Below are 13,798 nucleotides of genomic sequence, written 5' to 3' on the forward strand. Positions count from 1 at the left end.
CACCAAGCTACCTTGGATTTTCTGACTCAAGAGAATGTTACATTTTTATGGCTAATTTTCAACAACTGAAAAAAAAAAAAAAAAAAAATCGAACTCCAATTCTGAAGCAATATTAACTTCAGTGTCCAAATATATAAGGTTCTAAAAATGCATTAGCAAACCAAGAAACACTTAAAGATTATATATAATTGTAAACATAAAATCAGAAAAAAGAAAGGGAAACACATCAATTAAATTATAAAATTTGGAACTATAATAGGTTTTTACACTGGAAAAAAAGAAAAAAAAAATTTGGTCTAATAAAATTTCTAAGCTAATGAAAATTATCAAATTAAATTACAAATTGGCTGATTGATGAGGAAAGCAACAGACGGTTGTACTATAGCTCCAGAATCCAGATGATGAGGTGAACATGTGATGAGATTAGTGTTTAATTATGATGCATCATCGTGGTTAATCCCATCAAGAATAACGATAAGTGCAACGATGAATGCATAATCCATGTTTGGATACACTGTCACCATGAAATTGTCTTTCCCAAACAGGACGCTTTTAACCGTGTGCTTCTTGTGCATCTGCCATTTGTATATAGAAAATTATTCCGATTCATTAGTAAAGATAAGCTTAATTAATATAATTAGATAATTTTTGTAAGTGATTGAGAGAGAGAGAGATATGAGTTCTAAGTATACCTGGGCTACAATGGTGGAAGACTCCCCAGCATAGATGACACAAGATCGTTCTAACCAACTTCCTTTAACCTTGAAATCACATACATTTTCTGTTGTATTGTTTGCCAAGAAAACATCCAATTTCGTCTTAAATTGAAAACATTGAAGATCGTTTAGCGCTAAATAGAAGATTACTAGAGTCTGTGCTATCCCCTCTATAAACTTCCCATCTGTCATGTGCTGTCATAATCTGCATACAACAACAAACAATTATAAGTATTCTGGTTTTGGATGCTGTATGTATTTTTTTTAAGAATAACTATATAACTTATTGATTTGTATATGTATATATATATATATATATATATATATATTTGTTTTTATTAGGAATTGATCTTATTTTTTTAATGAAATAAAAACAACAATATATCAATTAGGATTTTAATAAAAAATTTAATATAAAAAATAATTTTTATGACACTAATAATATAAAAAATAAAATTAAAGAGGTGTTTACATATATTATACAGCAAGAAATTTTTTTAAAAAAATTTCTGTTAATTACAACTTTTTAATTTAATCTAAGTATTTATTTATATTTTATTTCTCCACCTTTAAAATATGGTTTCTATAAATCTATTTTCTAGAGACAAGAGAGCAAATATAGAACACAATTAGTTACTGAAAGTCTATCGAATTGAATTCTTTTACCCTAAATATTATTAAAAAAAAAAAATGACACCGAAGTTTACTTGGCCAATTTCAAAATTAAGCAAAAGAAAGATAAAACCCTTTTTTCTTCTTTCCTCAAATATCACCCAAAAGTAAAGAAAAGAAAAAAGAAATGAACCTTCTCTCGCAGGGTAACAATGGGGTTTCCAGCAGCATCTAGTAGAACTCGACGGTCGCGAAAGGTTAAGAAGGCTCCCTTCACTTTGAACATGATATTGCCATTGATGTCTGTGACAACAAAGTTGCCATCGGTTATGGTCATAACCTTTCGCACCACCGCCAGATCCACCGGATAAGGAGCACAATATTGAGGGTTGATAATCGAAACTGCGTTGGTAGCTGAAAACGGCCCGTTTTGCATTGCCATCCTGCTTATATAATTAGACACAATATCAAAGTATGCGAACGAATAATATAATATCACGGACTTTTTTTTTTTTTTTTAATTTTTATTATTATAAGATGCAATTTAGTTCTTAGTCCTGTCACATATTTACATATAAATACAATCGAGTAGTTCATTATTGATTCCCAATGATTTCTTTTGGCACAAGGAGTCTCTCAAATGGAACAAGTCAAAACCGTGTGCACATATGCAAATACGACTAATAAATAAAAGTTACTTTCAAGACTTAAATATTGGGAAAGTACACAGAAATTTAGAAAAGCCGTAGTTGTTTGATCTCTGTTTGTTTTTGGAGGGCTGGTCGCATTTCTTTGCTTCTTCCTTGATTTCTTCGCCACGGTCTACGCGGAAGTACTAATGGAAATTTTCTCTTATTAGAACGGCAACACATGTAAAATATAGTAAATAAATAAATAAATAAATAACATATGCTTTATTTGCCAAACAAATTCGAAAGTGCAGAGTTATGCAGATCCAGGAGCAAATTTTTGATGCTCAAGTTCACATGTGGGATTTACATGTAAACCCATCTCTTTTCAAGAGAAGGGAGCACAATTTTAGGGATTTTTGAAATTTTCAACTCCCAAATGACTATTGGTTTAATTTGGTTTTGGGTGGTGATGTGTTTTTGGAGATAGTAAGATGATGCTAGGATCTGTTAGTTCTTTTATTTCTGTTTTTTATTTTAATTTATTTTTTATTTTTTATTATATTTTTATCCTAGAGAAGCTAATCAAAGAGCATATAAACTTGCTCATTATGTTTTATTTTTTATTTTTTTGTTTTAGAATCCTAGATGGAGGAAAGACCTGAGTTGTTACTTTCTTTATTATAAAGTGATATAACTATTTGATCTTTAATGAAAGTTATTTCTCTTTAAAAAAAGAAAAAATTGCCAAACAAACTAAACTTCATTTTCATGTGAGCCAGAATTCAGTACTTGTAAGCCATTACATACTAAGGTCATTGTCTTTAACTTATGTTTGATGATTTATATTGTATTCAAATTTTGATATAAACACGTACACCATAGGGTTCGAGAGTCATCTGAGAACCATGTCCCCCTCCTTTATAATGTTACTGTAATTCTGACAAAATATATATATATATATATATATATATATATATATATATATATATGTATTAAACCCTTACCATAAAGGAGGACCAACTGGGTAATTTTATGTGTGGACCAAAAAGAGATGCCATAAATTTATATTTCAAAATTTTTTTGGTAATGATGTTTATATTTCACATTGTTAACCAAAAAAAAAAAAAAAAAAAAAACTCTAATATTCCATAAATTCCTAGCCTCAATTGCAACAATATATAATAAGGTACTGAGGAGTCCCTTGCTTTTGTCTCCTTCCTTAATAATAATAATAAAACGTCTGGAATTTAAAAATAGATTCATTTAGTTTTAGTTTCTTTACATATTTAATTTGATATATCACTGTATATTCTATATATATATATATACCGCATCTGGAGGAAATTAAAGCCTTCATTACTCTAATTTGATAAATAAAGCTAAATTTCACTTTAGCCCCCTCAATTTTTATTTTTGTTTCATTTCAACCTCTTTAGTAGTTAAACTACTAGTCAACTCATATATTTAACTTAAATTAACACTTTTAACCTTTTACTTAATTATTTATATTACCCCAAAAAAAAAAAACTTTACTTATTTATATGTCCAACTAATATTTATTATTTTTATATTTGTTTTCAAATAAAAATTACAATTGTATTTTATAATTTTCATAGATATAAATACTATGAAAAGGATTGGGTTAATTTGTTTTGTTAGTATAATGAATGCAGACCAAGCTGATGAGCCTTTGCTTAATTTGTTTGATTAGCGGCAAATCAGAATGAAGTACTACAGAGCTTACTTTTACCCCAACACCCCAAAATCAATGAAAAAAATTCAAAGAGAAAAGTGCTTCGATTAATGAAGCCAAAATCATATTTTTTTGGCCAAATTTTTAGCATGAGTTCTACTGTTTCTATTTAATATCTAAAGGTACAATTTTTTGAGAGGGCAAGGTTTACTGTTTCTAGTTAATATCTAATGTTTGAATTCTCCACTTTCAATATCACAAAAAAAGATAGAGAACACTGATAAAACAAATTATCCTAATCTTTTTGGACAGCTTTGTTACATTTCCTGTGAAAATATAGTTGATATCTTTTTATAAGTTAATATAAAATTTTTGAAATCTTCAATTTTAAATTTCCTTCCACCAAGCTACCTCGGATTCTCACATTCAAGAGAATGTCATGCTTTTATGGCTAATGTTCTGCAACATTATTATTATTATTATATTTTTTGAAAAAATGAACTCCAATTTTGCGGCATTAACTTCAGCATCCAAATATATAAGGTTCAAACAATGCATTAGTAAACCAAGAAACACTTGCAGATGATATATAATTCTAATCATGGATCAGAAAATTTTAATGGAAACACATTTAAGCATAAAATTTCAAACTAGTAGGTTTATAATTTAAAAAAAGAAAAGAAAAGAAAAGGTCTAATATAATACAAAGCTAATAACAATTTATCAAATAAGTTACAAATTGGCCTGATGGATGAGGATAGTACAGATTGAGGGTTGTACTATAGCTCCAGAATCCAGATGATGAGGTTAACATGTGATAGGATTAGTGTTTAATTATTCTCAGCGTTGTTAATCCCGTCAAGAATAACAATAAGCGCAATGATGAATGCATAATCTGCTAGTATCATATACACAGCGGAAGCCTAATCGAGATTGAATAAAATGTGCAATAAATTATGTTATTATCCATAAGTTTACTAACCTTTAGCGTAGAACCTTCCAAACTATTCTCTAAGTGACAGATCTGTGTGTGGCACACCTGATCACAAAAGAAACAAGAAGATTAATCTGAAAAAAAACCTCTGAAACTCACAGTTTCTGTTTTTCTCTTAAGGTGTTTTATTTTCTATTGAGATTCTAAATCTCTAGAAAATAATACGTTAAACTTCTTAATTGGAGGGTAGTAAATAGTATATTTATAGACTGCTAATCCTAATCCTCCTAGGGTTTAATAACACATTGGGCCCAATTAATGAGCTTCTTCTTGTATCTTAATAATCAATTAAATGGGCTCTGTCAATTAATGAGTTAGTTTGGGGATCCTACGGCTCATTATTAATCGAGGCTCCTAATCATGGATTAGCTTGCTCTAAAAGCATTAATCCAACAATATAATCCACATTTCGATACACTGTCACCATGAAATTGTCTTTCCCAAACAGCTAGACTGTGTGCTTCTTGCGCATCTGCCATTATATGTAGAAAATTATTCGAATTCATTAACAAGATAAGCTTAATTAATATACGTAGATATTTTTTGGAGCTAAAAAGTGATTCAGAGAGAGAGAGAGAGAGAGAGAGAGAGATGAGAGTTCTAAGTATACCTGGGCTACAATGGTGAAGACTCCCCAGCATAGATGACACAAGATCGTTTTAACCAACTTCCTTTAACCTTGAAATCACACACATTTTGTTCTGTATTTCTTGCTAAGAAAACATCCAATTCCCTTTTAAATTGAAACATTGAAGGTCGTTTAGCACTAAATAGTAGATTACTAGAGTCTGTGCCATCCCCTCTATAAGCTTCCCATCTGTGATGTGCTGACATCTTCTGCATATATAAAACAATAAAAAATGATAAATATTCTGATTTAGGAAACTGATTTTTTTTTTTTTCAGAATAACGTTACTTACTAATTTGTTTTGATTAGGATAAACCTTATTATTTTTAATAGAAAATAAAACCAAAAATATCATTGATATAATATTAAACATGAATGTACATATATGGCTAATTTTTTTCTTTTTTCTGTTAATCATGAATGCCTTATTTACTATAATTATTTATTTATTCCATCAACTTTAAAATACGTTTACTGTCTATTTCCCAGAGACAAGAGAGCACATGTAAAAAACAATCGGTTATCTAGCTATACAACTATTATATTAATCTTTTTTAGGATATTATTATTCTTTTGTATTATTAAAAATCTAGTGATAAGATCATTATTTTCTCTACTAAAAATTCAGAATTTAAATTTTTTACAAGAATATTTGAGGGAAAAAAAAAAAAAAAAAACAACACTAAAGTTAATTTACTTGCTTAATTTCAAAACTAAGGAAAAAAAAAGAAGAAGATAAAACCCTTTTCTTTTTCCCTAAAAAATTAACCAAAATAATTAAGAAAAGAAAAAGATATGAACCTTATTTTGCAGAGTAACAATGGGGTTTCCAGCAGGATCTAGTAGAACTCGACGAGCATGAAAGCTTAAGAAGGCTCCCTCAACTTTGAAAATGATATTATCGTTTATGTCTATGACAAAAAAGTTGCCAAAGCTTAATATCTTAACCTTTCTCGCCACTGCAAGATCCATCTGAGAAGAAGCACAATACTGAGGGTTGATAATCGAAACTGCGCCATTAGATAAAAACGGTGCGTTTGGCGATGCCATCCTGCTTAATTAGACACAATATAATTGGGAATTTTATAGCACTTTTCTTTTTTTTTTTTAATTGTGTTACACTATAAGAGGCAATTCTGTTCTTAGCTCTCTTGTGCATATATATATATATATGTATATATGTATGCAAAGAGGAGTGGCAACGTCTTCGATTTGAGTTTTTATCCTGTTTCAGTTTCAATGATTCCCAAAGATTTCCTTTCCTCCAAGGAGTCTCCCAAATGGAACAAGTCAAACAGTGTGGGCCCAGAACAGTGAGCATATATGTACAAGGTACTAAAAAAAGTTCAACAACTTTACAGGCTAATAATTTTAAGTTGCTTCCAGTACTTAAATATTTGGATGGTACACATATATTGAAAAGGTAGTGTTTTTTCTTCTTTTTATATCTCTGTTTGATTCTTTGAAGGGCTGGTCAAATTCACTTTCTTCTTCGTTGATTTCTTCCCCATGGTCTACGCGTAGGTAATTGGAATTTTCGTTCACCAGAATGGCAACTAATTAAAGTAAAACATAGCTAGTCCCATAAAAATATTTTTAATTTGCCAAACAAAGTAGAACTTCATTTCTTTCATGGTTGATTCGTTAGCCAAGTTTTACTATTGATCCTATTAATAGACACTATCTTACGTTCCTACTCTGGCTAACACCGCAACACGTACCCTCTTATACATCATATAGCTTCAAGACTAGTTGGTATATTATATACAAATATAAATATATGTCAGAACCCATCCAAAATCTTTTTCCCGGAATCCTAGATAAATTCTGATCCGAGGGAGACCCTACCAAACCGTTCTATGGAAAATCCAACAGCATCTCCCTTAAAGGTAAAACATGCCTAAAATTTATCTGCACGAAATTGCACTCCTATATACTACCATCTTATCCTTTCCACCTTACTACAAATAAATTCCACAAATGATAGCACTTCGATAACAAATTAAATATAAAAAATATATATATATACAATGGAAATAATTTACTAAGTAAGCAACCAAAATATACCATCATAGGTTTATGACCGCCCACACCACCCATTTAGTGCTGCAAATCTCAAATATATTTCAACCAACCATTTAATGCTATTAATGATATTAATCTAACTCGTCCGAGGCTATCAATAGTCATCCTACATGCCCAAAGGCTATCATATAATCACACCTGTCCAAGGGCTGTCATACTCGTCCAATGGCTGTCACTTGCCCAATGACTATCACACTTGCCCGATGGCCATATTTCTCACCCATTGGTTGTGATACTTGTTCAACGCTACAGTATGAAAATCACAATAATAATAATAAAATAAAAATAAATAATGACAATAATAATAATAATAATAATAATAATAATAATAATCATGATGATGATGATGATGATAATATTAGTAATAATGAAAATAATTGTAAACATAATTATGATAAATAATAATTGTACTATTAATAACGAGAATAATATTAATAATAGTAATGACAATAAAAGTAATTAAATATAATGTTAAAAAATCAGGTTATGAATAGATAGAATAGTACGAGGTCAAAAAATATTTTAAATTCAAAATATATTATGAAATATGTACTCGTATTAGGGGTACAAACGATGCCCTCCAACATGCTGTGCAATCCATACTTCCAGCTGTCGCCAACACCCTGCTACCAATACAGTCCGGAATGGTTGCCTAGATTGGCCGTCCAATCCCCCGAACTCGTAGGCAACATAGTGACGAGGCTAGCTTTTCATGGACCACATCGGATCGCTGTCCCCATACGTTGTGATACATACAAATATAACACACACACACACACACACACACACACATATATATATATATATATATATATATATACAAAAGATATTTGATGCACATACTATATAACAGTGGTGTCCTACAGTGCCCAGCGTCCCAAAACACCGTCTGACGGGGAGGTTAAAGAAAGAAACCGGCATACGGTCGTATGGCGTCCCCCCACGCCGCTGCTTAAACCGTGGCTATGACCAATATCAAACTTGCCTGCCTTCGGTCCGATGGCAACTCATGGGAGACATTACAAACTGCGCACTAATCACATCCACATCCACCTACGCGCTAATCACATCCACAACTACAGAATACCGGAACGTGTATGGTGCATCTAAAAACTATAAATTTTTTATAGTATTATTAAAATAATAAGTTTCGGTGAAATAAGATGAAATCAAGTTTATGAATAAATAAATAAAATAATTAGTTAATACATAAATATATATATATATATATATATATTTTTTGAAATACTAAATTTTAAATAAATATTTTCTTCAAATCCATAAAATCAATTTTCACTAAAATAATATAAAGATTCTTACATAATTTAAATCACATAATATATTTTTATTATCACGGTAATTTAACACAATTAATTCCTTAACTTTCATATAAATCCACAATAAATATCATTTAATCCACATATAATTTCACAACTTCACATATAAATAAGTATACAAAAATATATTCTAACAGATACCATAATGACAGGACCCGCCCCGGGGACCCTTCCAGGATCTCTCTGGTGGTCCCACCTGGTGAAGTACCACTGGACAATTCCTAAGAATATCCAATGGAACTCCACTTGATACGTGGACAACCCACACAAGTAATATCAGTAATACCTCAACATATAATATAATTAAATGCACAACAGCATAAAAGTCCACAACCGACCTAAGGTATCACAGGCCATAACCAAAACATAAATACCGTGGTCTCTACAGAGTCCCAAATTTAATATCAGAGCATTCTAAGAGTGTCAACAAGGTCTATGAGTACAAATAAGAAATAAATAAGTCCAGAAGATAACAATAGGTAAAGAAAGGATAAATACGGCCACTATAGTGGAAGGAAACAAGCGGTATGCTGTGAGCGAGGTAGACTGCTACTAGCTGTGTCAGGACCCGTCCAGAATTCCTTCCCCGGAACCCTAGACAGCCCTGATCCCAGGGAAACCCTACCGGACCCTCCAAAGGAAAATCCGACAGAGCCTCCCCTAAGGGATTTACTTACCACAAATTACCTGCACTGAAAACACACTTCTAAAAACATCCCCTTATTCCTCCCACAAACTACAAACTGATTCCACAAATTCCAGCACTTCTCAAAGCAACAACAGTCCAGTGCATAAATAAAACAGAAGTATTCCAATAGTATACAGAGCTTTAAGAAGTGCTAAACAACAGAAATACAACAAGGCTGAAAAGAAATAATACACTGAAATGAAAGAGTACAAAGAAACTCCTCGAAACACAACAGCAGCGAAAAACTTGGTTCGCTCCGGAAGAACGTCTACCACCACTTGCACCTAAGGGAACGGAATTTAAGAGTGTGAGATGCTAATCATCTCCGTGAGTAACCCGAACTACTGAACACCTTTTAATAATAATAATAAAATAATAACAATTAAGGAGTGGAACAAATACCAACAATTAATAATAAATAATAATAACCTTTGGAAAATAATGATTTCCCTCAAAACTCTCACCAATCGCTCCGTTTGAAATGTTCCCTTTTTAAAACCTTTTCGCAAAACCCAATGTGCATACCTCCCAAAAACCAAGGGATTAAATAATTTAACAACAACAATTAAATAAATACATACCCCAAATATATAATAAAAATATAATAAATTATAATAAATAAATTTTGAACACCTTTGGGGATTAAACCATTATTTGCAATTACACCGACAATTACACCTGACGCACCACACCATATACCGGTGATGCCCTCCGATACCCAGCGTCCCGAGCACCGACTGGCGGGAGGTTAAAGAGAGAAACCTGCAGTGGTCACTTCGGCGTCCCGACAGTACCGACTGCTAAAAACCATCACCCGGCCAAGGAGGGGGGCGGCTGTGCGCAACAATAACCTTGCCTGCCCACGGTCCAATGGCAACTCACGGGTGAAGTAATAACCGCACGCTAAACCATATAATAACCGCGTGCTAAACCACGTGTCCATACACCATACACCAGAACACCAATACTGTATGAGTGCGTCTAAAAATAAACATAAACAACCAACCGTACCGTTTTTCCAAAAACCACCGTGGGAAGTATACCAAAATTTCACAAAACACCATCCCACATATTTTATCCAATCACCCGGTACGAAATAGCGATAACAACAAACCACAATTTTCTCGAAATACAAAATGCAACCATAAAAATACCGCGGGCATAATTTATAAAATTTAAACAAATATTTTCGAAAAATATTTAACCCAATTATGCCCGAGAAATCACATTTGAAACCACGTAAAATTAATACCGAAACATACCTTGCTCATGCATAACAAATAATTTAAATTAAACCGCATTAAAATCATAATTAAACCACACCACATGAGCATAATTAAATACTAAATTAAATACCAATTAAATTTAATTAATTGCCCAAAATAATTTTTGAAGGTGGGTCACTCACCTGGAGAGCGCAAATCAACTAAGATCCTCCTCGGGATCCACTCCACTACTCGCGCGTGCACCTAAACAACCACAGTGCACAAACCAAAAATATTAATATTTTATTCGGATAATTCCCAAATAGATACCCGGGGAGCGAACACCAAGCGACATCTAAGGGTTACGAGTTATATACCGAATCGAAGCTCGCGTGATGAGGATCACGGATTCGGTCTTACTTTCCGATGATCGAACCCGACGGGGTCGGAATCTCGCCGGAAAGCTTTTCGAGTTTCGACTCCGCAATTCTCCCAAACCGTCGCGAATTGGTGGAAACGGAAGTCGGATTTGGGTTCAGGAGGTCGAACACTGCGGACTGGAGCTGGCCGGAATTTTCGGGTACTCGCCGGAACAGTATTTTCCGGCGGGCCGCCACGTCACCGGCAACCGTCACCGGAACAGTGCCGATTCGCGGTGGCCGGCGGTGGAGGGGAAAAATCGCCGCCAAACTTCGGACGTCCGATCCGGGCGCGTCCGGCGGCCGTTCACCGTGAAACTTGGAGGTTTTGCCGGAAATGAGGTGGGCAAGCTTTCTGTCCGGTGCGTGTACAGTAACTCGGCTGGAACAGTGGAAAACTCCGGTGGCCGGCGGTGGCTCTCTCTCTCTCTCTTTCTCTCTCCTCTCTCTCTTTCTCTCTCTTCCCCGAGAGTTTTTCAAAATTAAAACCCTGCATGACACTGTTCATGCCACGTGGACCAATCAGAAACTGACACGTGGCGTTTCACTGTTCACCGACCAAAAAAAAACATTAAAATAATACGGTATCCGGTAAACTTCAAACGTCCATAACTTTTTAACCGGATGTCCGTTTTGAGCGTGCCGCTAGTCTGTGAACTCGTATCGACGAGCACTTCACAACCATGCATGAGTCAAAGCTCAATTCCCCATAAACAAAAAGTCAACTCCGGCACCCCTTGGACAGTTTGGACCGCAACTTGTTTCGTCCATAACTTTCAAACCGTAGCTCCGTTTTCGACGTGCTACCAGTCTACGAACTCGTGGCATCGTGCACTTCGCCACGGTACCCTAGTCATCTCGCAATTCCCACCGAGTCAAAAAGTCAACTTTTGACCCCTTCGGTCAACGGTCAACGGTCAACGTGCACGGATTCCGGTGCGATTTGGGACGGGGTGTTACAAGCTGCCTGGGCCTAAGGGAACGAATTTAAAACAATAAAATGTGAGATAAAGAATCTCAGTGAGTGGCATAGTATAATAGATAAATAATGATTTATTTCTGAAAAATCTTTCTCTCAAGACCTCTCATTCCACTCGTTGAAAGGTTCTTCGTTTAAAAATCATTTCACAAAAACCCAAACTTGTACCCAATTAATATTATGAAAATCGATGCTCAAAAGTATATAGGAACGATCATTGTAATATTATGTAATGTCTCAAATCATGATATAAACATTTGGGCATAAAATATAATGAATACAGTTCCACCAAATAAATATGAAAAGTAGAAATCACCACAATATTTATTAATCAACAATATATATAAACATATACAATGTACCATATGATATACCAATATACAAACCGTGGGATACATCCACCTCATGACCCTCAATATATTAACGGTGTCGTGGAAATAATAAATAACCGTCGGGACATACCCAACCTCACGGCCCGTGGCAATAATAAACCGTTGGATGATACCAACCTCACGGCATCGTAGTAATAATAACAAACCGTCGGATAAACCCGACCTCACAGTCCGTGGTAATAATAGATAACCGTTGGATGAAACCAACCTCACGGCACCGTGGTAAATCTAGCGCGCGGTAATATAATATAATATAATACTGATCCAAGGTATTGGCATTACATGGTATATCAATTTAAAATAACCAATACAGTATTCATGAAACAATCTTGTAAGATTGTATATATACTTTTCCAAACAATACTGTATTATAAATCATAATTTAACTATCAAGCTCAACCGCTTGTTTAAATATTTTAAAATTTGCAAATCGCCATTTCATACGAAAACCAGAAATACCACTGTGAAATATGTTCACCATAAACCAATTTTAAGCACATAAATTATAAAATATTTGATCGTGCTTAAAATTATATGATGTTCAATCTGGTTTCTCAAACCAAATAGTTTCCAAAATGATTTAAATTCTCAATTTAATTACCAAAATGTTTAAATATCACAAATCCATTTATGGACCCATTAAAATTGAAAATCACTTAAAATATTCTCAAAAATTATACAAAATGATAACGCATGTATATGAAGCAAATATTTATATATGCATAAAACAACATTCCAATCAAATAATATATAAACGTAAAATATTTAAACCACATATATACTATACTATATACCCAAATCATTTAAAAATAATATAACCACTCACAGTACAGATGCTGCTCAACTCTGCTCTCCTGCAGGCTCAGCTCCGGTCTCAGTAACAGTGCCTGTCATAATATAAAAATATTTCTCAGGCTCCAATAACTAAATTAAAGGCATTATTATAACCTAAATGCCTTACAATAATCTATCGAACTCTAAAATTTTCGAAATTGGACACCGGATGGTCCAATTATACTGTGTCCCTTTCGAACCCGATACTCCAAATTGGGGCTTTTTGCCCTAAGCCTAATTTTTCGCAATTGACCCACCAAACAGGTTCCAATAATATCTAATTGTACTAATCCAACTCCAATTTCAACTGATTTGACCAATTGTTGTCCAAACACAGTCTAATCTTATCCGAAAAATTAATAAAATAATCCAAAAATAGGAAAATTGCCAAATGATCTCCAAAATTCACAAATTATATGTCTATGGAAAGCCCAAGAGACAAGGAGTTTACCAGTGGCCTTACCTTGGTCCGGTGACTCCTCCGGTGGCCGGAAAATTGAGGTAAAGTTTCGGTCGAGATTAAACTTGAGGGATCTATCAAACGGTGGGGATTTTGGGCAATCTAACCCCGGAAATGGATGTAG

The 13,798-nt window shown here is 33.6% G+C and overlaps 2 protein-coding genes across 2 annotated transcripts; both read right to left on the reverse strand.

The window, feature by feature from the left end:
- Positions 1 to 212: 212 nt before the first annotated feature.
- LOC107431270 (protein LURP-one-related 10) lies at positions 213 to 6,397 on the reverse strand. The gene is given in 7 exon segments (XM_060818566.1): positions 213 to 575; positions 693 to 822; positions 824 to 921; positions 1,522 to 2,163; positions 4,636 to 5,119; positions 5,258 to 5,484; positions 6,077 to 6,397. Coding segments are annotated over 4 exon segments (618 nt in total). The 5' UTR covers positions 1,771 to 2,163; positions 4,636 to 5,119; positions 5,258 to 5,484; positions 6,077 to 6,397; the 3' UTR covers positions 213 to 434.
- LOC132803986 (protein LURP-one-related 15-like) lies at positions 5,263 to 6,325 on the reverse strand. The gene is made up of 2 exons (XM_060817866.1): positions 6,077 to 6,325; positions 5,263 to 5,484 (listed from the first exon to the last, which is right to left on the reverse strand). The coding sequence occupies exons 1-2, from the start codon at positions 6,323 to 6,325 to the stop codon at positions 5,263 to 5,265; spliced, it is 471 nt and encodes a 156-aa protein (XP_060673849.1).
- Positions 6,398 to 13,798: the final 7,401 nt, after the last annotated feature.

Source organism: Ziziphus jujuba, chromosome 6 (genome assembly GCF_031755915.1).
Source record: "Ziziphus jujuba cultivar Dongzao chromosome 6, ASM3175591v1".
Taxonomy (NCBI): Eukaryota; Viridiplantae; Streptophyta; class Magnoliopsida; order Rosales; family Rhamnaceae; genus Ziziphus; species Ziziphus jujuba.